At 61.1% G+C, this 20660-nt stretch overlaps 1 protein-coding gene across 1 annotated transcript in view; it reads left to right on the top strand.

The window, feature by feature from the left end:
* The first annotated feature begins 1020 nt into the window (after positions 1-1020).
* The window catches only part of SCRIB (scribbled planar cell polarity protein), a 29703-nt gene continuing 10063 nt past the window's right edge, over positions 1021-20660 (top strand). Inside the window, exons 1-26 of the mRNA XM_011975668.1 lie at positions 1021-1138; positions 1243-1321; positions 1413-1502; positions 1613-1669; positions 1765-1828; positions 2037-2111; positions 2180-2324; positions 2761-2879; positions 3788-3987; positions 4059-4225; positions 4315-4445; positions 4527-4652; positions 5387-5554; positions 6082-6501; positions 7587-7649; positions 8257-8346; positions 8781-8858; positions 9831-10154; positions 10252-10332; positions 10441-10716; positions 11130-11240; positions 11346-11639; positions 11714-11902; positions 20073-20183; positions 20265-20321; positions 20486-20564. Coding sequence (XP_011831058.1) covers positions 1105-1138; positions 1243-1321; positions 1413-1502; positions 1613-1669; positions 1765-1828; positions 2037-2111; positions 2180-2324; positions 2761-2879; positions 3788-3987; positions 4059-4225; positions 4315-4445; positions 4527-4652; positions 5387-5554; positions 6082-6501; positions 7587-7649; positions 8257-8346; positions 8781-8858; positions 9831-10154; positions 10252-10332; positions 10441-10716; positions 11130-11240; positions 11346-11639; positions 11714-11902; positions 20073-20183; positions 20265-20321; positions 20486-20564 — 3628 coding nt within the window. The 5' untranslated portion in view covers positions 1021-1104. The remainder of the gene's footprint in view (positions 1139-1242; positions 1322-1412; positions 1503-1612; positions 1670-1764; positions 1829-2036; positions 2112-2179; positions 2325-2760; positions 2880-3787; positions 3988-4058; positions 4226-4314; positions 4446-4526; positions 4653-5386; positions 5555-6081; positions 6502-7586; positions 7650-8256; positions 8347-8780; positions 8859-9830; positions 10155-10251; positions 10333-10440; positions 10717-11129; positions 11241-11345; positions 11640-11713; positions 11903-20072; positions 20184-20264; positions 20322-20485; positions 20565-20660) is intronic.

Genomic DNA, 20660 nt, shown 5'->3' with positions numbered 1-20660 from the left:
CCTCCAGCCGGCCCTGCTGGTTTGCACTGGCCAGGTCCCCACCCCAGCCAGCCCCACCCTCCTCTCCCAGCCGCCCTGGGTGGCGCAGGTGGCAGCGGTCATCAGGTGCTTGCCTGGGGATAGCGATTGTCACCGCGCCTGGAGGAGGAGCCTGAGAATGAAAACCATAGGGATTCGGGGAGGTCGATGGGATTAGGGTGGAACTTGGATTCAGGTGACTGATGAGTACTACTTGTTGGGCTGTTCTGGAGATGGGGTCCAGGTCTCCTCTCCTTTTCTTCCTGGGTGCAGGGGTGAGTGGGGGAGCCCTCCTGATGTGGCCTTTGCACTCGGATCTGCTCGCTGTCCCTCTCTGTTTGTCCTTGCTTCTCATGGTCAGTTGCTCTCCTAAGGCTCCTCCAAGAAAGGAGGTGGAAACACAGATTAAGAAGTATCTCTTTTCTGGAGATGGGGTGCTGAGTGGCCAATACCTAGGGGTTGGGTGTCCCAAAGAATGTGACCCTGTTCTGGCCCTGGCAGTGACAGCACGGTTCTCCGTGGCCACCTGCAGGCTTTGCACATAGCACCATGCCTGTGGTACTTTGCTGTTTTTGTTAACGTTTTTGGGGGGAGCATTTGCTGAGTTCTTACTGCAGAACCACGCCAGGTTTGTTATTGGGATGCAGTAGCAGAGACCAGTGTGAGCCCCTGGAGGGTGACAGAAGTGGTTCGGGGCCTGGGTAGGCCGAGATAAGACACAGTGCAGGGGATTGGAGTTTTGTCTGGTCACCAGCAGGTGCCTTCTTAGAGCAGAGGCTGGTGTGAAGAGTGGAGGGAGGTGGACACAGTGGGCATGTGCACCGTGTGTTTCTTTGCTTTTCTTGCCACAAACGGGGTGTCATGGTTAGACCCCAAGATCCTGTGTGACCTGGAGCAGGCAGAGGCCTAGGAACCCTTGGCTTGTGATACCCACGTGTCCAGGAGCTCTTCTCTGCTCTGGAGTGGCCTCTGCCACAGAGTCCGTGTCCTCCCTGCCCACAGCCCTTTTTCCGGCTGCTGAACTTGCGCAAGCTGGGCCTGAGCGACAACGAGATCCAGCGGTTACCTCCCGAGGTGGCCAACTTCATGCAGCTGGTGGAGCTGGACGTGTCCCGGAATGGTGGGGAGCCTGGGCAGGGGCTGGGTGGAGTCTGGGGAGTGTCTGCTGGGGCTGCAGACGTCCTGCAGGCCATGGCATCTGTCCACTGTGATCCTCTGTAATAGATATCCCTGAGATCCCAGAGAGCATCAAGTTCTGCAAAGCTCTGGAGATCGCGGACTTCAGCGGGAACCCCCTTTCCAGGTGGGTGGCAGCCTGTGGTGGGGTTGGTAGGGGCTATGGATCCCACAGCCGTGGTCTGGTTGTCTGACAGCTTCTGCTGCTTCCCATCCAGGCTCCCCGATGGCTTCACTCAGCTGCGCAGCCTGGCTCACCTGGCCCTCAATGATGTGTCCTTGCAGGCACTGCCCGGGGACGTGGGCAAGTGAGTGCCCTCGCACGTGGAGTCAGGGTGGGATGGGGGGCTTGGATTGGCCCTGCCCCTGCCACCGCTGCCTGCCTTCCTCGTGCCTCAGCCCTTGGTCTCTCTTTTAGCCTCGCCAACCTGGTGACCCTGGAGCTCCGGGAGAACCTGCTCAAGTCCCTGCCAGCGTGAGTGTGACGGGCATTCTCCCAACGGCCAGGGCAGGGCTACAGCCTAGGGACCAGGGCTGCATGGCCCCACCCCCACCTTGCTTTCTTTGCAGGTCCCTGTCTTTTCTGGTCAAGCTGGAACAGCTGGATCTGGGAGGCAACGACCTGGAAGTGCTGGTGCGCAGAGGCCTGACAAGGCGGAGACCGGAGGGCGGGCCACGAGAAGCAAGGGCAAAGAAAGGGGGACAGCGAGCAGATCCAACAGCAAGGGGCACATCAGGAGGGCAGGCGGGGGGAGCTGGGCATGGGGCCATGTAGTCTCCTGGGCATGGCACAGCAGGAGGCCCTGCCCCACAGTCACTATTCTCTCTGTTCCTTCTTGCAGCCGGACACTCTGGGGGCTCTGCCTAATCTTCGGGAGCTGTGGCTTGACCGGAACCAGCTGTCAGCACTGCCCCCGGTGAGTCAGGGTGGGGCTGGCCCCCTGCTTCGCGCCCATCCGCACTCTGACTCCCCACCTGCCTGCAGGAGCTTGGGAACCTGCGGCGTCTGGTGTGCCTGGACGTGTCGGAAAACCGGCTGGAGGAGCTGCCTGCTGAGCTCGGCGGGCTGGTGCTGCTTACTGACCTGCTGCTGTCCCAGAACCTGCTGCGGCGGCTGCCCGACGGCATCGGTTAGTGCGCCTGGGGGTGCCCGGGTGGGGCGCACAGAGCCTGGCCCTGGGAGGAGCATGAGGCGTCGGGGCCATGTGTGGTATGGAACACAGGAGGATCTTGAGTCTGCCCAGGCTCTGGGAGCTGTGCCTGAGGAGGGGAGGGGAGGTGGGACCCTGGGGCAGCCCCGAAGGCTGAGGAGGCAGCTGGTGGTGCTGGAGGGGGCGGTGGAGCCTGTGAGGCCAGAAGGGTGGGCAGCGTCACTGGGGCCTGGTGTTTTCTCAAAGGAGGTTGGGTGAGGCTGTGGGGGCAAGGTAGGTAGGGTCCTCCTGAAGTATGGCGGCAGCAAGAGGGGCTGGGGGCCTCGCTGTTTGCCTTGAGAGCGCCTTTAGCCAGGTGGGTAAGGCACGTCTGGTGCCTGTGCTCAGCCGTGTCACCCTGTCTCCCCGGTGCCAGGTCAGCTGAAGCAGCTGTCCATCCTAAAGGTAGACCAGAACCGGCTGTGTGAGGTGACCGAGGCCATCGGGGACTGTGAGAACCTCTCAGAGCTGATCCTCACGGAGAACCTGCTGATGGTAGGCTCCGGCTCGGGAGGCAGAAAGGGCGGGGCCGTCGGGCGTGTGGAATAAGGGCGGGGTATCAGCCTGTGTGCGCTGCTGGGGGGTGCTGGTGGCAGCCTGACTCATGGAGCCACTCGGGAAGGGCCCTTCTGTCAGAGCGGGAGCATGCTGGCCAGAGTGAGGCGGGGCAGCGAGCCCAGGGCAGGGCCCTTTGCCATTTACTGTGAAGAGTCTAGGTCTTGTCTTTTCCGGCACATGTTGTAACACTGGGGAGTGATTGCAGAAGAGGCAGGGGTAGGAACTGATTTGCCTATAGGGAAGACAGGTGGGGAGCAGGCTGCTCCCCCGGGGCATCTCCCTGCCCCTCACGAAGCAAGGCAAGCTGAGGCCCCGGGCCGGGGCTCCAGACGATGGTGCTGCCATCCCCAGGCTGGAAAACAGGAGCTAGCTGTGGGTAGGGTGTTCATGGGAGTTTCCATGGGGGCGTTCTCATTGAGGAGAGGGAGAAAGGGATTCTGGGGTTCAGGGCCCTAGGAAGGGGCTGGCCCTGAGCAGGCTGGAACTGGGGCCTGGGGCGCCCTAGGGATGACAGAGCAGACCAGTGAGGCACCAGACAGGCTCACAGGGTGTAGCCTCGCAGGTAGTCCAGGGAACCCATGGGAAAGGGCCAGGGATGACTCTGGTGGGATGTTTTGGTGGTGGGGACTGAAGGTTGAGGTCAATGGCCAGAGCTTGGGGAGCAGAAGGCATGGAGTGGGGTGGAGACAGCCTCTGTGGTCGGCTCCCTGTCCAGGTCTCCAAGGGCTGTGAGGGACCCTGGCTGGAGCTGACCTGGAGTGTCTGTGCCCTCCCCCCAGGGGCTGTCATCTCCTTCCCACCCCTAGCAAGCCCCTAGCGTCCTCTGACCTCCTCTTCCCGGCCAGGCCCTGCCGCGCTCCCTGGGAAAGCTGACGAAGCTGACCAACCTCAACGTGGACCGGAACCACCTGGAGACGCTGCCGCCCGAGATCGGGGGCTGCGTGGCACTCAGCGTCCTCTCCTTGAGGGACAACCGCCTGGCCGTCCTGCCGCCGGAGCTGGCCCACACGGCCGAGCTGCACGTGCTGGACGTGGCAGGGAACCGGTGAGTGCCAGCCTTGCCCCGCAGGCCAGACTGTGGCCCCAACGCCTGCTGACTGCCTGCCTGGCCCGCAGGCTACAGAGTCTGCCGTTCGCGCTCACCCACCTCAACCTCAAGGCCCTGTGGCTGGCGGAGAACCAGGCGCAGCCCATGCTGCGGTTCCAGACGGAGGATGATGCCCGGACTGGCGAGAAGGTGCTCACCTGCTACTTGCTGCCCCAGCAGCCTCCATCCAGCCTCGGTAGGTTGTTGGCAACTGGTGTTTAGCACGGGGTGGCCCTCAGGCAGGGCTCGGGGACCAGCCTGGGTCCTGACACTCACCTGCTGCAGAGGATGCTGGGCAGCAGGGGAGCCTCTCGGAGAGCTGGAGTGATGCCCCCCCGAGCCGCGTCAGCGTCATCCAGTTCCTGGAGGCCCCCACAGGTGATGAGGATGCTGAGGAAGCTGCAGCCGAGAAGCGGGTATGAGGGTGGGGACCTAGGGGGTGAACCTTTGCCTGACCCCTGCCCTGTGGCTGCTGCTCACCCCTGTCCCCACCGCAGGGCCTGCAGCGCCGGGCCACACCTCACCCCAGCGAGCTCAAGGTGATGAAGAGGAGCATCGAGGGGCGGCGGAGCGAGGCCTGCCCTTGCCAGCCAGACCCTGGGTCGCCCTTGCCTGCGGAGGAGGTGGGCGTGGAGCCACGGCGACCTGTGGTGGAGCTGTGGTGGTCTAGTCCGTCCTGGGAGTGGGGCTGTAAGGGCCAGGGCAGCACAGAGAAGGAACAAGAGATGAGGCTGATGACAGGATTTCGGGACATGGAGCTGCAGGGCCAGCTGGGTGAAGGGTGCCAAGGTGGACATGCAGGTTGTGCAGGGCAGGTCTGTGGGGCTGGAGTACGGGGAGAGCCAGAGGTGAGTTTCCCTGGGAGCACAGGAAATGGGGTTTGGTTGTTGGGAAGGGCCTCTGGTGGAACCGGCTAGGGTATCATCGGCACCTGGGAAGGGGTTTGGGGCTGGGACAGAGCAGGCCTGACTCTCCTCTCACAGCTGTGACATGCGTGCTGTGGGTTCCTGGGTGCAGCCAAACCAGTCGTCTGAGCTGGGGTAGGGTGTGTGGGGCCGCGCATGGGAGGGGAGGAGGCTCACATCGGGCTGGGATACTTCTGGGAACTTGTTTGGTCCTTGTTCGTTTAGGAAAGGCTTTCATTGGGGCTGGGCTGTGGAACCATGGCTTTGCCCACCCTAGGCTTTGGAGGCGTGTGGCTTCCTTGCAGGCTGGGCCAGGGAGCAGTTGTGATGGTGTGAGCCTATTAACAGTGCCTGGTCAGGGCAGTGGGAAGCTGAGGGAAGGACTGCCACATGAGGGGCATCCCAGGTGGCCAGCCTGTGAGTCGGGAGCCTGACCCCACTTCCCGCCGCAGGAGAAGCGGCTGAGTGCCGAGTCTGGCCTGAGTGAAGACTCTCGCCCGTCTGCCAGCACAGTCTCTGAGGCTGAGCCCGAGGGCCCATCGGCTGAGGCACAGGGTGGAAGCCAGCAGGAGGCCACGAGTGCTGGTGGGGAGGAAGACGCCGAAGAGGACTATGAGGAGGTATGGATTGGCAGGAAGGGGGCAGGGGGCTGGGCCTGCTGGGTGGGCGCCGCCTCCCCTGCAGGGCCTCAGCTGGGGTCGGTTTTGGTGCAGGCAGTGGCTGGGCCCTGCTGATGCTTGGGGGAGCTGCCCTGTACAGAGTGGCTGCGGGTGGTGCAGGGCCGTGCTGTGGGGGTGCCCTGGAGAGCTGCCACCCTAGGTGGGGTGAGGGTCTGCCCTGACAGCTGGGCTCACAGACCCTACCTCCACCCTGGACTCCCTTCTGAATCCCTGTGGTCTCCCTGGTGTCAGGCCTTGGTGCACCCCTTCGTTTCCACCTGGGGCGCCGTGTGTCTCCAGGATGAGCCCCTGGCCCTCTGCCTTTCTCAGGGCTGAGACACGTGCCCCTCACTGGTCAGTCAATGCTGAGTCCTCGTGTGGCAGGGAGCCTTTCAGAGCCCTTGTCTGTGGCCACACTGCTTAGCAGGGCCTTCCTGTGGAAGCACAGCCCCAGAACTGGGGCCACCCTCACCCTTGTGTCTGCACAGCCTGCAGTGCATTTTGCGGAGGACGCACTGCTGCCCGGGGATGACCGGGAGAGCGAGGAGGGGCAGCCTGAGGCCCCCTGGACCCTGCCGGGCGGGAGGCAGCGGCTCATCCGCAAGGACACGCCTCACTACAAAAAGCACTTCAAGATCTCCAAGCTGCCCCAGCCGGAGGCCGTTGTGGCCCTGCTGCAGGGCATGCAGCCCGATGGGGAGGGCCCTGTGGCTCCCGGGGGCTGGCACAATGGCCCCCACGCACCCTGGGCTCCTCGGGCCCAGAAGGAGGAGGAGGAGGAGGAGGAGGAAGAGGGTAGTCCTCGGGAGGAGGAGGAGGAGGAAGAGGAGGAAAGCAGGGCTGAAGAGGAGGCCAGCACTGAGGAGGAGGACAAGGAGGGGGCCGTGGCTTCTGCGCCCTCTGTCAAGGTGGGTGTCAGCCTCACCCCTGCCTGACCCAAATTCCCCTGGCCCTCCTGGGCACCCAGGGCTGCGGTAGGGGCAGGACTGAGGACTGACCCACTGGCCCCTGGCCACCCGGAGAGGATGGTGGACATGTTGTGAGAGTCGGCATCGCGGCCACTCTCACCAGACCCCAGGCCTGCCCTGGCGTTGGTCTCAGTCCGTGCTTGGGGCCCAGGCCTGCCCTGGCGTTGGTCTCAGTCCGTGCTTGGGGCCCAGGCCTGCCCTGGCGTTGGTCTCAGTCCGTGCTTGGGGCCCAGGCCTGCCCTGGTGTTGGTCTCAGTCCGTGCTTGGGGCCCAGGCCTGCCCTGGCGTTGGTCTCAGTCCGTGCTTGGGGCCCAGGCCTGCCCTGGTGTTGGTTTCAGTGCCAGAGGCTGCTCCGCTGGCCAGTATTTGCCCGACCTGCTGGCGGGCACAGAGTTCACAGAAAACAAGCGTGGCTGCCCACCCTTTGTGGGCCTCCAGGACCTGTCTGCACATGTAGTGGTCCAAGGGCAGGGTCTGTTCGTCTCCCAAGATCCCTGGGCTCTCCTGGGGTCCTCCCTGCGTTAGGCACTGGCTGCAGGCCTGAGGCCCTGACGGCTCTGTTCTGCCTTGTCGGGCCCTCCTGAGGTGCCACACGGGCCTTTGGGGCACCAGTGTGTCCCTCCCTGGCCCTCAAGTCTCCTCCATGGCTCACAAAGGATCTCACCTGCTGTCTGGGCAAACTCAGATGCCAGGGGGAGTCCCTGGGTCCCACTCCCCTTGCCCTTGATGACACCCCGACCCTGAGTGTGGGCCAATGGCATAATAGCCGAGGGGGCCTGGAGGGGCCACAGCAGGGACAGCCGGGTGGGGCTCGGCTCAGCTCTGGAGCCCCTGGCGAGCCCTGCTTGTCCCCAGGTGTGCGGTGTCACTCATGTTTCCAGGATGGAGGCGCCCGTGCCAGGGCAGTCGAGGGAGCTTGGTGTGGTCTCCTCTGTCCTTTCTGCTCGTGGCGGGGGCTGGGTGAGGCGGTGGTGGCGGTCTTGGCGGTGGCTAACCTGCATGCCTCGCTGGTCCTGTCCTAACAGGGGGTGTCGTTTGACCAGGCCAATAACCTGCTGATAGAGCCTGCTCGCATTGAGGAGGAAGAGGTCTGTACCGCTCGCTCTGCGCTCTGGCCGGGCCGCCGCTGGCCTCGCTTCCCGGGCTGAGGCTCGGTCTGTACCGCTCACTCTGCACTCTGGCCGGGCCGCCGCTGGCCTTGCTTCCCGGGCTGGGGCTCACGCCTCTCCCCGCCCCTGTTGCTTGAGCGCAGATCCCTCCCAAAAGAGCTCTCAGATCGAGCTGGGCTCCAGGATCAGGACACCTCCTGCCTGGGGCAGCCTGTCTTGGCAGGGGCAAGCGGAGAGGCTGGTCTGACTCCCGTCAGCCGCCTGTGGCACTCTGAGCCTTACCTGCCTGCAGAGGCAGTGCAACCCTCACCCTCTGGAGGGTGGCGGGGGGCCTCGGGCCTCCATCACCCAGAGGTGGGCAAGCCCCAGCCCACCACGCTCTGCAGAGCAGTGCCCTCCTGCTGGGGTCTTGGGGCTTCTCCAGCTGGCATCTGTGCTGGCCCTGGCTGGTGAGTGGTATGAGGCCCCATTCAGCTGCCCAGGGAAAAGCTGGAAATAGCGTCTGCACGCTGGTGGGTTCTCCTGCAGAGAGCATAGGCAGCCGCACTGCGGCCCTTCCTGGACACCCCGTTTGTTCTGTTTCCAGCTGACCCTCACCATCCTGCGGCAGACTGGGGGCCTGGGCATCAGCATTGCCGGCGGCAAGGGCTCCACACCCTATAAGGGGGATGACGAGGTGAGCACTGCCCAGGAGGGCCTTTGCACTGCCACCGGCCCATCCCCACCGTAGTTCACACCAGTGGCACACAGGCCCCTTGCCCTGAGAACACTCACTCACTCCGCGGACACGGGCTGGGCCCAAGGCACCAACTGTCATGGGATCCCAGAGTCCAAGGGCAACCTGAAAGTGCCTGGGTCTGTCCTCCCTTCGCAGCCCCTCTTCTCTCACCAGGTGCCTGTGTACCAGGCTTGGGGCCACGAGCCCTTTCTCGGGGTTGACCTGCTCCTTCCCTGGCACTCAGGATCCCACAGTGGCCGGAGCGCAGTCCTCCTGCTGGCCAGGGCTAGGGGCTGCTGGGAGTGGGTCTTCCCCTCCTGGGTCTTCTGCAGGAGGGGCAGGACCACGGGCCCCTCTCCCTGGCTCCTGCCAAGCTCATGTCTGTGCCCTAGGGCATATTCATCTCTCGGGTGTCCGAGGAAGGCCCTGCGGCCCGGGCTGGAGTCCGCGTGGGTGACAAGCTCTTGGAGGTGAGTCGGGAACCTCTCAGCCCCGAGTGGCAGCTGTGCCCTCTGGAGGTACACAGTCCCTGGTATTAGTGTGCTTGGCTGTCTTCTCCCAGCCTCCCCAAGAGTTCCAAGCACAGGACACCAAGACTTCTGGGTGAAGCCACAGAACCTGTAAACCCCAGGAGAGAGTCACCTGGGTAGGAGCCACCTGGGCCCTCCATTGTCACCCTGGCTCCCATCTAGTGCCCTGGTTGCTCATCTTTGTTCTTTGGGTACAGGTGTGTTTTTCTACCAGTGGGTAGGGCAGCAGCTGCACTGGGCACAGTGGCCTTCACAGGAGGGGCCGCTCCTGGGCTGACCGAGAGGGGTCAGGCTGCTGGCAGGTCTGGTGGGGTTTGGACCCCGTATGGGAGCCCTGGAGTCCCCACCTGGGCACCTGGCTGTCCAGCCTGGGCATGGGCATCAGGGGGCTCTAGAGAGGTGTGCGCCCTTCTTGTAGGGACACACTGAGGACAGGCGAGGGCCCTGGAGCCCAGCCAGGAGGCGTCTGCCCAGGGCTCAGATGCTGCATCTGCTGCTCAGCTCTTCTCCTAACCTTTGCATGGGAACTCCTGTTGCTGGGTGTTGGGGTGGGGTGTGGGTCGGTAACCCAGCGATCTCAGGTGTATGTGGGACTGCTCAGATGGGCAGGAGGTATCCAGGAGCAGGGCCATGTGTGTCCTGGCCGTGGGGACATCTGCCTGCCTCCCGTGGCCAATCTGTGTCCTGGCCCTTGGGCTGCCCACACCGGGTTTCTGAGGACCTGGTAGGGCAGGGGTCAGTGGTGCCCACGAGGAACCTTGTGGGTGAAGGTCTAGCGTGTCAGAGCCTGGGGCCTTTCCCCTTGCCCTGTGCTTCAGTCTCCCCATCCTGAAGGGAGCATCTGCAGCCCCCAGCGTGTGGCTGTAGGTGGCTGCACTGGGTCCTGACATGCACGTGGCCTCTGGCCCGCAGGTGAATGGCGTGGCTCTGCAGGGCGCCGAGCACCATGAGGCCGTGGAGGCGCTCAGGGGGGCAGGCACTGCCGTGCAGATGCGAGTGTGGCGGGAGCGCATGGTGGAGCCTGAGAACGCGGTCACCATCACACCTCTGCGACCTGAGGACGACTACAGCCCCCGGGAGCGGCGGGGAGGGGGGCTGCGCCTGCCCCTGCTCCCAGCTGAGAGCCCTGGGCCCCTCCGTCAGCGCCACGTGGCCTGCCTGGCACGCAGTGAGAGGGGGCTGGGCTTCAGCATTGCTGGCGGGAAAGGCTCCACGCCATACCGGGCTGGTGATGCGGTGAGGCCAGGGCTCAGGGCCAGGGAGGGCTGCTCCAGAGCTGGCAGCCGCACCCCAGCCTCACCAGCAGCCCTTCCTCCTTCACGCTCCCCTGCAGGGCATCTTCATCTCCCGCATTGCCGAGGGCGGTGCTGCTCACCGTGCGGGTACACTGCAGGTTGGCGACCGTGTCCTCTCTGTGAGTGGGGATAGGGCCCCACCCTGCCCACCCATGCCCCCTGCCCTGCCCTGCGCCCTCTGTCCCATCCTACCCTTGGGCCTCCCTGATTCGGGCATGCTCCCACAGATTAATGGAGTGGACGTGACTGAGGCCAGGCATGACCACGCCGTCTCCCTGCTGACTGCGGCCTCCCCCACCATCGCCTTGCTGTTGGAGCGGGAGGCTGGGGGCCCTCTTCCTCCCAGTCCTCCGCCACATTCCTCTTCACTCGCCACCGCTGCTGTTGCCATCACCAGCACCACCACCACCAGCATAACCACTGCCACCCCCGGGGAGCCTGGGTTGCCAAGCCTGGCCCCCAGCCTGCTGGCCGCCACCTTGGAAGGGCCATACCCAGTGGAGGTGAGACACAAGCCCCCACCCAGGCACCCACCCAGCTTCAGCCGTGGGCACTGGCCCTCCCAGGACCTGCCCTCTTGCGTCCCTGCAGTCTTCTCTGGGTGGGAAGCCGGCCTGCTCGCCCTTTCCCCTGCAGCCCCTCGAGGCGGGGGCTCTGCCCCACAGCCAGATTCCTCAGTGTGGTCCCCTTGACACAGTCTCCCGGCCAGCTGCATGGCCACAGTCAGCAAAGATGTTGTCCTCATGCTGTGTGCCTGCCTGGGCAGCAGAACACTGGTGGCGCAGAAACCCCCGTGGGCACATCAGGGCAGCCCCCGCCCACCGTCCCCACGGACCAGGATGGACTCTTGGGAGCTCTCTCACACCCTTTCCCTGTCCTGACTGAGGCCTGTCCTTGTCCCGCCCCGTATCCCCAGGAGATCCGTCTGCCAAGAGCTGGGGGCCCTCTGGGGCTTAGCATTGTCGGAGGCTCCGACCATTCCAGCCACCCGTTTGGTGTCCAGGAGCCTGGTGTATTCATCTCCAAGGTAGGGCAGCCCATCCGGGCGGTTCTGTGAGAGGCGTACTCATCCCAGGTACCAGCGCAGGTCAGCGTGGCCTCAGCCACCAGCTGCCACCCTTCTCCCTGACAGGTGCTCCCGCGGGGCCTGGCCGCTCGCAGCGGCCTAAGGGTTGGGGACCGCATCCTGGCAGTGAACGGGCAAGACATGCGGGACGCCACGCACCAAGAGGCAGTCAGCGCCCTGCTCCGGCCCTGCCTGGAGCTGTCGCTGCTGGTGCGGAGGGACCCGGCGCCCCCGGGCCTACGGGAGCTGTGCATCCAGAAAGCGCCCGGGGAGAGGCTGGGCATCAGCATCCGCGGGGGTGCCAGGGGCCACGCCGGCAACCCCCGCGACCCCACAGATGAGGGCATCTTCATCTCCAAGGTGAGCCACCCCCCCCCCAGCCCGCCCTGGGCCCCACCCCCAACAGGCCTCTCCCATTCCACATCTCCCCACAGGTGAGCCCCACAGGGGCGGCTGGGCGTGACGGTCGGCTGCGTGTGGGTTTGCGGCTGCTGGAGGTGAACCAGCAGAGCCTGCTGGGCCTGACGCACGGTGAGGCGGTGCAGCTGCTGCGTGGCGTGGGCGACACGCTCACCGTGCTGGTCTGCGACGGCTTCGATGCCGGCTCCTCGGCAGCCCTGGAGGTTAGCCATCCCGCCCTGGGAACCAGGCCTCCCTCTGGCCCAGCTCAAGGTGGTGTGAACCGCTGACACCTCTCGGGGCGGGCAACGGGTCCTCTGTGCCCCTGGGTCTGGGAGGTGCTCTGCGGCTCTGCATCAGCCGTGAGGGGTAGGGAGCTGGAGGTAGGGCCCTCCTTTCCTTCCTGCTGAGCTCTGGCTAATCAAGCTGTCCGGAGGCCCAGTCCAAGTAGGATGAGGCATGCGAACGGATGGGGGGAGGGGCATGAGTTTGGGGCACACTATGTGGTCTGGTCCTAAAAGCAGCTGAGCCACCGGTGACTCCTGCAGAGTCCCACCAGGCTGCTAAGGGATGTCTCCGAGCCCTGCCCAGAGCCCACCAGCCAGGCAGACTCCTCGGGAGTCTGAGGGTCCCCGCTCCTGTGTCCAGTGGCACCTTTGTCCTCTCAGCCCGTCCTTGGGCCATGCCTGACTCCAGCGAGCCCCTCTGGTGACCCTTCAACAGAGAGCTCCCTCCCCAAGATCTCCTGCCCAACGGCTGGTCCGTCACTTCCTGGACTCCAGAGCAGAAGCCCAGACTGGGAGTTGGGATGTGAGGTGGGGCCCGGAGTCCTCCCTAGCAGCACGGCCCGAGTCCTGGAAAAGCCTGGCCTCTGTCAGGGGCTCCCATCTCCCTCCCGTCGTCTTCCCCATGCCATCCCAGGGGGTCTGCAGCAGGCCTCAGCAGCTTCCAAGGGCTCTTCACCGGTGCCAGGGTGTGCAGGCTGGCTTCCCACCGGAGTGGGCTGCAGGGCCGCAAGAGGGTGGGTCCTGGGAGGGCCGGCACCCATAGCTGAAGCTGGGTGGATGCCTGGGCGGGGGCATGTGTCTTCACCTGGAGGGGCCACCTGCTCCTCCCAAAGGGTATCCCTGCTGGTCACACAGGTCCACAGGGGGCAGGTGACTGTCACCTCTCCCCGCCAGCACACATGGCTTCCTCTCCGTAACAGCCTCTGGGATGGGGCAGCCCCTCACATGGTTCTGTCTTGCAAGGAATCTCTGGGATGGTGGCTTTAGGCTGACAGCCACGGAGTGTGTCCTGACCCACAGCCAGCGTGGGGGCCCCTGGTAGGAAGTGCATTCGTAGTTTTCACTCCACAGCTGGACGTTGGGCTTGGGGCGGGCTTGGGGCGGGCTTGGGGCGAGCTTGGGGCTGGCCCCGGACCGGCCCTCACCCACCTCCCCTCCTGTCCTTGAGGGAGTCCTGGTGGTTTCTGGGGAAGGATTTATCTGAGGACTCAAGCCCTGAACCATCTGGTTCTCAGAAAGGGCCTTGCCTTGTATTTACTTATTTTAAGTAGATGTCTAAACATGTTTTATTTGATACATTTACTCATGAAGTTTTTGTTAGAGAAAGAGAGAGCACGCGCTCCCTTGGGGAAGAGTGAGGTATGCAGAAGGCAGGGCTAGCGCTGTGTCTGTAGCCGGCATGCGTCCACGTGCGGCGCTGCTGTCGCCACCGGTTTCCTTGCATCTGGCCGGGTCCCCCACGAGCCTGCCGTGACACACCAGAGGGGCAGGGGTCTCAGATCTCACACTCTGGCCCGCGACGGACGGAGGCACCACACCCTCCCTGGTGTTGGGGGCAGATACTGTTTCTGCTGTGTTGGGCAGGCCAGGGGCCCCGAGCAGTGGGGCTGAGAGCTGCGTCCAGCTCCCCTTCCCCATCACGGCTGCCTCTTTCCCGCGTCCGTCCGTCTTCCCAGGGGCTCGTCGTCCGCCCCAGCACTGCCCTTGCCCTCTGTTGTTGCCCTGGCTCCCGTCCAGCGCCCTGGTTACTCATCTTGGTTCTGTGGGTACAGATGTGTTTTTTTCCAGCTCTTGCTTATGTTTTTCTTTAAAAAATGGGATCTTTTGAGTTACAAAAATCTCAATTTTTAAATTAAGTCTTACGACTCCTTTATGATTTCCGGATTCTGGTTTTTTCCTTGAGAAGATCTTCCCTACTGCAAGATTACAAAAACATTGTCCCGTTTTCTTCTAGTATTTCTGAAGTTTAAACAACATACAGCTCCGTGGTTCACCTGGAATTGCTTTGGCGAGGTCTCGCTTGTCACCTAGGCTGGAGTGTGGTGGCACAATCACAGCTCACTGCAGCTTCCGCCTCCCGTGCTCAAGCCATGTCCCCACGCCCAGCCCTGGAATTGCTTTGCAAGTAACTGGATGCGTAGCTGTCCCCGCAGTATTGATTGAATAGTCTGTCGCTTCCCCAGTGGTTTGGGGGAAATGTGGCCTCATTGTGTTCAGTTCCTGTGGGCTCCAAGCTCTGTTTCTGGACGTGGTCCCAGGGAGTTGTGAGCTGCTTCTGGGCCACGCGTTTAAATGCCTCACTTTGTAGCAGGTCTCATACCTAATCCTCATCGGCAAAGTCACCGATTCCTTTTTCTTGTCTTGAAAAGTTTCTATGGTCATGTGTTTTCTCTTACAAATGAACCTGCCGAGTTCCGTGCAAAAACCGACTGGAATTCTAGGATTTCACATACATGTATGTATATACACATTTTGAGAAAGGGTCTCACTCTGTCACCCAGGCTGGAGTAGTGGCGCAGTCGCTGCTCACTGCAGGCTCAACCTGCCGGGCTCAAGCGATCCTCCCTCCTCAGCTTCCCAAGTAGCTGGGACTACAGCCGCACCACCACACCTGGCTCATTGTTTTCTGTAGAGACGGGCTTTTGCCATGTTACCTAGGCTGGTCTTGAACTCCTGGGCTCAAGTGACCTGCCTACCTGACCCCCCAAAGTGCTGGGGTTCCAGGGATGAGCCCTGCGCCCAGCCTTGGGCTTATCTTTATGTTGAGTTTTTCTCCAGGGCGTCTCCAGGTGGCTCTTGCTTTCGTGGTAATTCTCATCAATCCTCACCTGGATTTATAAGTCTGCTTCACCTCTTGGCAGAAGCCCGGTCACCCTTCCCACCTTGGGCCTCTCCTCTTTCCCCTCCTGCAGAGCCCCTGGTCCTGTGGAGGTGGGGGCTTGCTCTAAGGGACTTTCATCTTAGAGTGTGACATTTGCTGTAGACTCTTACAACGTTTTTTAAATTGATTGGGGGGGTGCTATTTCTATTTATAACCTGTAAGAATTGTTATCTGAAGCGGGTGTTGAGTTTTCTGAAGTCCTCTTATCTGCTAAGTAGGGTTGGTTTGGCCCATGGAGGTTTCATCAGCAGGCTTGGGGCTTGAGAGAGAGGAGCGGGTTTCACACATCAGGAGTCCACGCCATGTCTAGCTTCTTGGCTTCCCACAAAAAGCTCGGCAGCCGTGGCGCGGCCAGGCCTGTGCTCCCACGGGACCTTCTGTTTCTGACTCCAGAGCATGGGCGTGGGGGGGCTTCAATTGGTGACCCTGCCCCATTTTTCTTAGGCCACTGGACTCATCTGTGTGTGTCCGCCTGGCCCTGCGGGCATCGGTTTGCCCGTTGAGTTCCGTAACTTTCTTCTCACTATGCAAGCCCCTCTTAGCATTGGCTCAGGAGTGCCTGCACGTCCCCAGCACTCTGGAGCAGTGGCCCATGTTTGTTTGTCAGAGCTTAAGTCTCCTGCATTCTAGTACTGTGCATTTTTGGGGGTCATGCATAGTTCCTCTATGCCTGGCCCTCACTTGCTGTCGGGCCTTGGGTGGGCGCTTGACTTTACTCCTCAGTCTCCTCGTCTGTACAATGGGTCACCCACAGTGCCTGCTTCTCGGGGTCGAGAGGATTGATTCAGTAAAGACCTGCCTCGCCATGGTCGGCGCCAAGACCCCTGCGCAAACCTCGGTGGCTGTGCGCTGTCTGAGAGGACTTGCCCGCTACCCCGCGTGTTCGGCATGAGGATGCAAGTCCTCTCCCACTGGGCCCCTCCTTTGCAGTCACCTCCCTCTCGGCCCTGCTGTCCGTGTCCTCTTCCTCCTGGTCATGCTGACCAGGGTCCTGTGTGTTGATGGCCTTTTCAGAGCCAGCTTCTGAATACTGATCAGGACCACCTCTCCCTTGTCGTCATCACCATTACAAATAAAACTTCAGAAGAGACTGCCCTTTCTGTTGGCATTTCCTTGATTTCCGCTCTCAGGAAGAATCCTTCAGTCTTTCCCACTGCATCTCCGGCTTTTAACGTTTCTGCAGATCTGTCTATAAAGAAGAGATCACTAGCTCTGTTTCTGTCGTGATGTGAGCTCCTGCAGGAAAGACCTAGGAAGATCAAATGCTTGGTTCTTCCCTTTGTCAGTTTTTAGAATAACAGGCTGGGGCCCTGGAATCTTCCAAAGGTGGTTCCTGAGGTGTCTTTCTGTTTTTAGGGTTTTCGTGAACTCATGAGTCTTTGTTTTCCTGATGGGTTTCAACATAGTGTTCCCTTGATGTCCCTTGATCAGGCAACGAGGCCCTGCATCCCTGTGGCATGACCCTGTCATTCCTCAGCTGCTTTGACAAGGCATGCTTTGTATCGCCTGTCCCAGCCCTGGATTCCGCCATTTTTGTGTGGGACCTCGCCCCTCTTGGCGGGAGCTGGGTGTAGAGCTCCTAGCCGTGGGACCTGGCCCCTCTGGTTGGGAGCTGGGTGTTGGGCTGCTAGCCGTGGGACCTGGCCCCTCTGGTTGGGAGCTGAGTGTTGGGCTGCTAGCCGTGGGACCTGGCCCCTCTGGTTGGGAGCTGGGTGTTGGGCTGCTAGCCGTGGGACCTGGGCCCTCTCTGTGGGAGCTGGGTGTTGGGCTGCTAGCCGTGGGACCTGGGCTCTCTGGTTGGGAGCCGGGTGTTGGGCTGCTAGCCGTGGGACCTGGCTCCTCTGGTTGGGAGCTGGGTGTGAGCCGGGTGTTGGGCTGCTAGCCGTGGGACCTGGGCCCTCTGGTTGGGAGCCGGGTGTTGGGAGCCGGGTGTTGGGCTGCCGGGTGTTGGGCTGCCGGGTGTTGGGTGGGAGCCGGGTGTTGGGCTGCTAGCCGTGGGCCGGGTGTGCTCAGGACTCGGGCACCGCCTGTGGCCTCTGCAGCAGATGGAGACTGAGAGGTGGATGTTTTTAGAAAGAGAAAAAGTCATGAGTCTGTACTGTTGTCTGTACTGTTATATTTAACTCATTTAAGATTACAGGGTTTTTACTAACTTTTTGATTTTCTACTTTTTCTCATGAAATCTTTCCTTAATTTCAGAATCAGCTGAGTGTGGTGGCATGTGCCTGTAGTCCCAGCTACTCAGGAGGCTGAAACAGGAGTGTCACTTGAACCCAGGAATTTGAGTCCAGACTGGGCAAGACAGACTCTTAAAAACAAAAGCAGCAACACCAGTGGCAGGACTGAGAGCAGGAGCGTGGAGAGGGGCTGAGTTCCTGGCGGCTGCTTCCTGACGGTTCACCCTGCTGGGACGTGCAGTCCGCATCCTGTGTTCTCAGCCACTTGAGATCATTCTGTGGTTTTGCTACCAACTTGATACACAGTTGGGCTGATTCCTTTCAGCTTTTAGGGTGACTTTTTTAAAATCTTTTTTTTTTTTTTTTTTTGAGACGGAGTCTTGCTCTGTCGCCCAGGCTGGAGTGCAGTGGCATGATCTCGGCTCATTGCAACCTCCACCTCCCGAGTTCAAGCAATTCTCCTGCCTCAGCCTCCCAAGTAGCTGGGATTACAGGCGTCTGCCACCACAAAAAATCTATTTCTTAATTGTGTAAATATTCACATGGTTCCAAAGCTTAAATTATATAGAGTCACTTCAGAAGACCAGCCTCCATCTCTGTTCCGAGGCCACCATCTTTATTCATTTTGGTTTATTCTGCCATTTCTTTCTGAAAAATATAAGCACATACATAAATGAATTTTAAACTTAGAGAAAAGTTGCAAAAACAGGACAAAGAACCTGTGACACTCAGCCCTATTCATGACTCAGCCACCGCGCAGGATGCGCTCCGTTGCGGGAGCCTCCCTCTAGTCTCCTTCAGGTGGAGTGCGCCTGTCTCTGCTGATTCCTCTGACCTTGACGCTTCTGGTGGGCATAGGCTCTCCCTGCTTCCAGCGGTGATTGCCCCCACGCTGGGTCTGATGCCCTCACAGGCTTCAGCGTGTGCATCTTGGCCGGGATTATCACAGAGCTACCATGTGTCTCTGTGCCTCCCACCAGGGCTCACTCTGATGCTCTGAACCACGAGGTCAGCCAGGTTTCCCCCTGCAGTTACTCCTGCCCCTTGAAATCAGCAAGTGTGGGAGGTACTTTCAGAGCACATAACAGGCTGTTTCTCATCCAGTTTCACCTGTGAGCCTCAGCACCTTGATGGTTCTGAGCAGGCCCCGAGGTGGTTGGCAACAGTCCTAACCCACCACTCCCACGCTCATCAGGCAGCTTCCTGCCACCGAGCTTTCCCTTTCTCCCAGTTTACGTGTGTCTGCTTACCTGTTCACGTGAGCTCACGGGGGAGCCCATTTCATTAACAAGTGAGCTTCCATTTTATTTCATGGGCAACAGCTGTTTACCATCATAATTTATTTTGATGCTTAAATTGTCCCAGACTTGGCCCACAGAAGGGGCTTGAGGACCTGAGTCATTCTGATACAACCTCCCCCCTCAGCACCTCCTCACCTTCTGCCTCCAGCCTCCAGGATGTGCTGGGCTTCTCTCCTTGCCCTGCCCAGCTCTAGAGTCGGCCATTTCTCTCAGGAGCGCTGGATCCTTTTAGTGGAGAGTGACACTTAGAAGCTGCGCTGTGGCCCTGGACCTAGCGTTCTTGGGGCATCGTCTCAGGACCTCCCGGGGGCCAGAACTAGGGGGTAAGGGGGCATGCCAGGCATTCCCGAGGTTATTCCTGGAATGATAGAAGAGGATGAGCTCACCCGTGGCTGTCAGAGTCAGCACCCTGGTCTGCCTTTTCTGTGTTTGAGCAGCTCTCTCTGACAAGAGAGGCCGGGCTGCCTGTGACCTTGCTTCCCACTCTGCCAGCCCCACTGCCTCTCTTGGACCTGTCCAGTGGCTTTTTGACTTAAGTTATTTCAGAAACTGAGAAGACAGGCACCTTGTTTGTTGTTTGTCCTCCTAGTTCTGTGAGAGCCTGAAAGACATAGTTAAGTCTCCCTGTATAACTGTGCTTTTATGATGCTCTCGTGTTTCTACTAGTGTGCTTTCTGTGTTTAGCTGCTTCCTTGTTGAGCGCTTACAGTTGATGATGATTGTATCACCATTGTAAATAGCATCTTCTGTGGTGACAGCATCCCTCTGCCTGCTTGACAGCTGTGACCTCACATCCTGTCTCCCCTGGCCTGAGCAACCCCTCTCTGTGCCTCCCGTGTGTTTGCCTGCCCTCTCTTTGCCTCCCCCTTACCATTTCAGTTGTGTTTTTAACCAGCAACAGCATAGGGCTGGGTTTGTCCTTCAGGCCACATTGAGAGCGCCTTGATTTCGCAGGGACCCCGTCCACGATGAGCGTGATGAACGAGGCCTGTCTCCACCGTGCTGCCTCTTCTGGCTGCTGGTGGCGGTGGAGGCTTGAAGCAGTCCCATTGCACCCCTTGGGCTTGGAAGTGAGCTCTTGCCATGGTTCCGTCTGCCCGTGTTAACCCCGGCTCAGGATCCAAGTACATCTTGTGTCCAGCCAGAAGCCCCTGCCTGTCCTGGTCCTGTCTCCTTGGCCCTCCTCTGCCCTGCCTGAGCTCCCTGGGCGCCTTTCCTTTCTAGACTCCCCCTCCGCCCTGCCAGTCACTGGCTTGGGATAGGTCATTGAGCTCTGTAGAGTGCAGAGCTGGCCAGGCCTCCTGCATGGTGTCCTTTGTTTCAGAATCCCTGCCCAGCACTCACGCTGGGGTCTGGAGCCAGCCTTTCCACCTGAGGGGGCCACTCTGTGCCATCAGTTCCAGCATCCACTACTCACGCCCCTCCTTCCCCCATCTTGGTGGCTGTCAGTTCTTCCTGGGGGTGACTTTACATAGTCAGCAAAGTGGCAGGCATGCAGACATGACCACGTCCACAGCAGCCCTGTGAGCTGTGATGGGGACGGACCGGGGACAGTACTGCAGCATCCTGAGGGGGGGGGGTCCAGTAGAATGCCCTCCAAGGCTATCCCGGCCATGCGGTCAGCCCTGCTGAGGGATGCAGCTCCTGTGTTCACTGTTGCTGGCTATTCTGGGCTGGGGCCCCATCCTGCCCCAGAGGTGGGACCCGGGCTGCAGTCCTCACTTCTCAGCCCACACCCCTCTTCTCAGGTGTCCCCAGGTGTCATTGCCAACCCCTTTGCGACGGGCATCAGCCACCGGAACAGCCTGGAGAGCATCTCTTCCATCGACCGGGAGCTGAGCCCCGAGGGCCCAGGCAAGGTCAGAGGTGCCTGCAGCCGGCAGCCCCAGGGCCAGGGAGCCCGAGGCCGGTGGTGCCTGACGGGTCTGCTCTGCTCACAGGAGAAGGAGCCGCCTGGACAGACCCTGCACTGGGGGCCCGAGGCCACAGAAGCCACGGTGAGTGTGGTTGCCCCGCCCCCTCCCATCAGGGCACTGGAGCAGGGTGCACATTGCCTGTGGGGTGCTGGGTAGTAACCCCCAGGACCCCCTCTCATGCCCTGTGCTGGCCGGGTGCCGCCATGGAGCTGCTCCTGCTAGTGCTGTGTCCACTCTGCCCCCAGGGTCGGGGTCTGCAGCCCCTGAAGCTGGACTACCGTGCCCTGGCTGCCGTGCCCAGCGCTGGTGGCGTGCAGAGGGTCAGTGCCCAGTGTGCAGTGCCCCCCACCTCCGTCCTGTTGTCCTGTTCATCGGCCACCGCAGGACGAACGCCAGGGCCGTTGGGGAGGGAAGCTTTCG

Source organism: Mandrillus leucophaeus, unplaced genomic scaffold (genome assembly GCF_000951045.1).
Source record: "Mandrillus leucophaeus isolate KB7577 unplaced genomic scaffold, Mleu.le_1.0 Scaffold158, whole genome shotgun sequence".
Taxonomy (NCBI): Eukaryota; Metazoa; Chordata; class Mammalia; order Primates; family Cercopithecidae; genus Mandrillus; species Mandrillus leucophaeus.
Note: the sequence above shows the minus strand (reverse complement) of the source record. Positions and strands in the feature narration are given on the sequence as shown.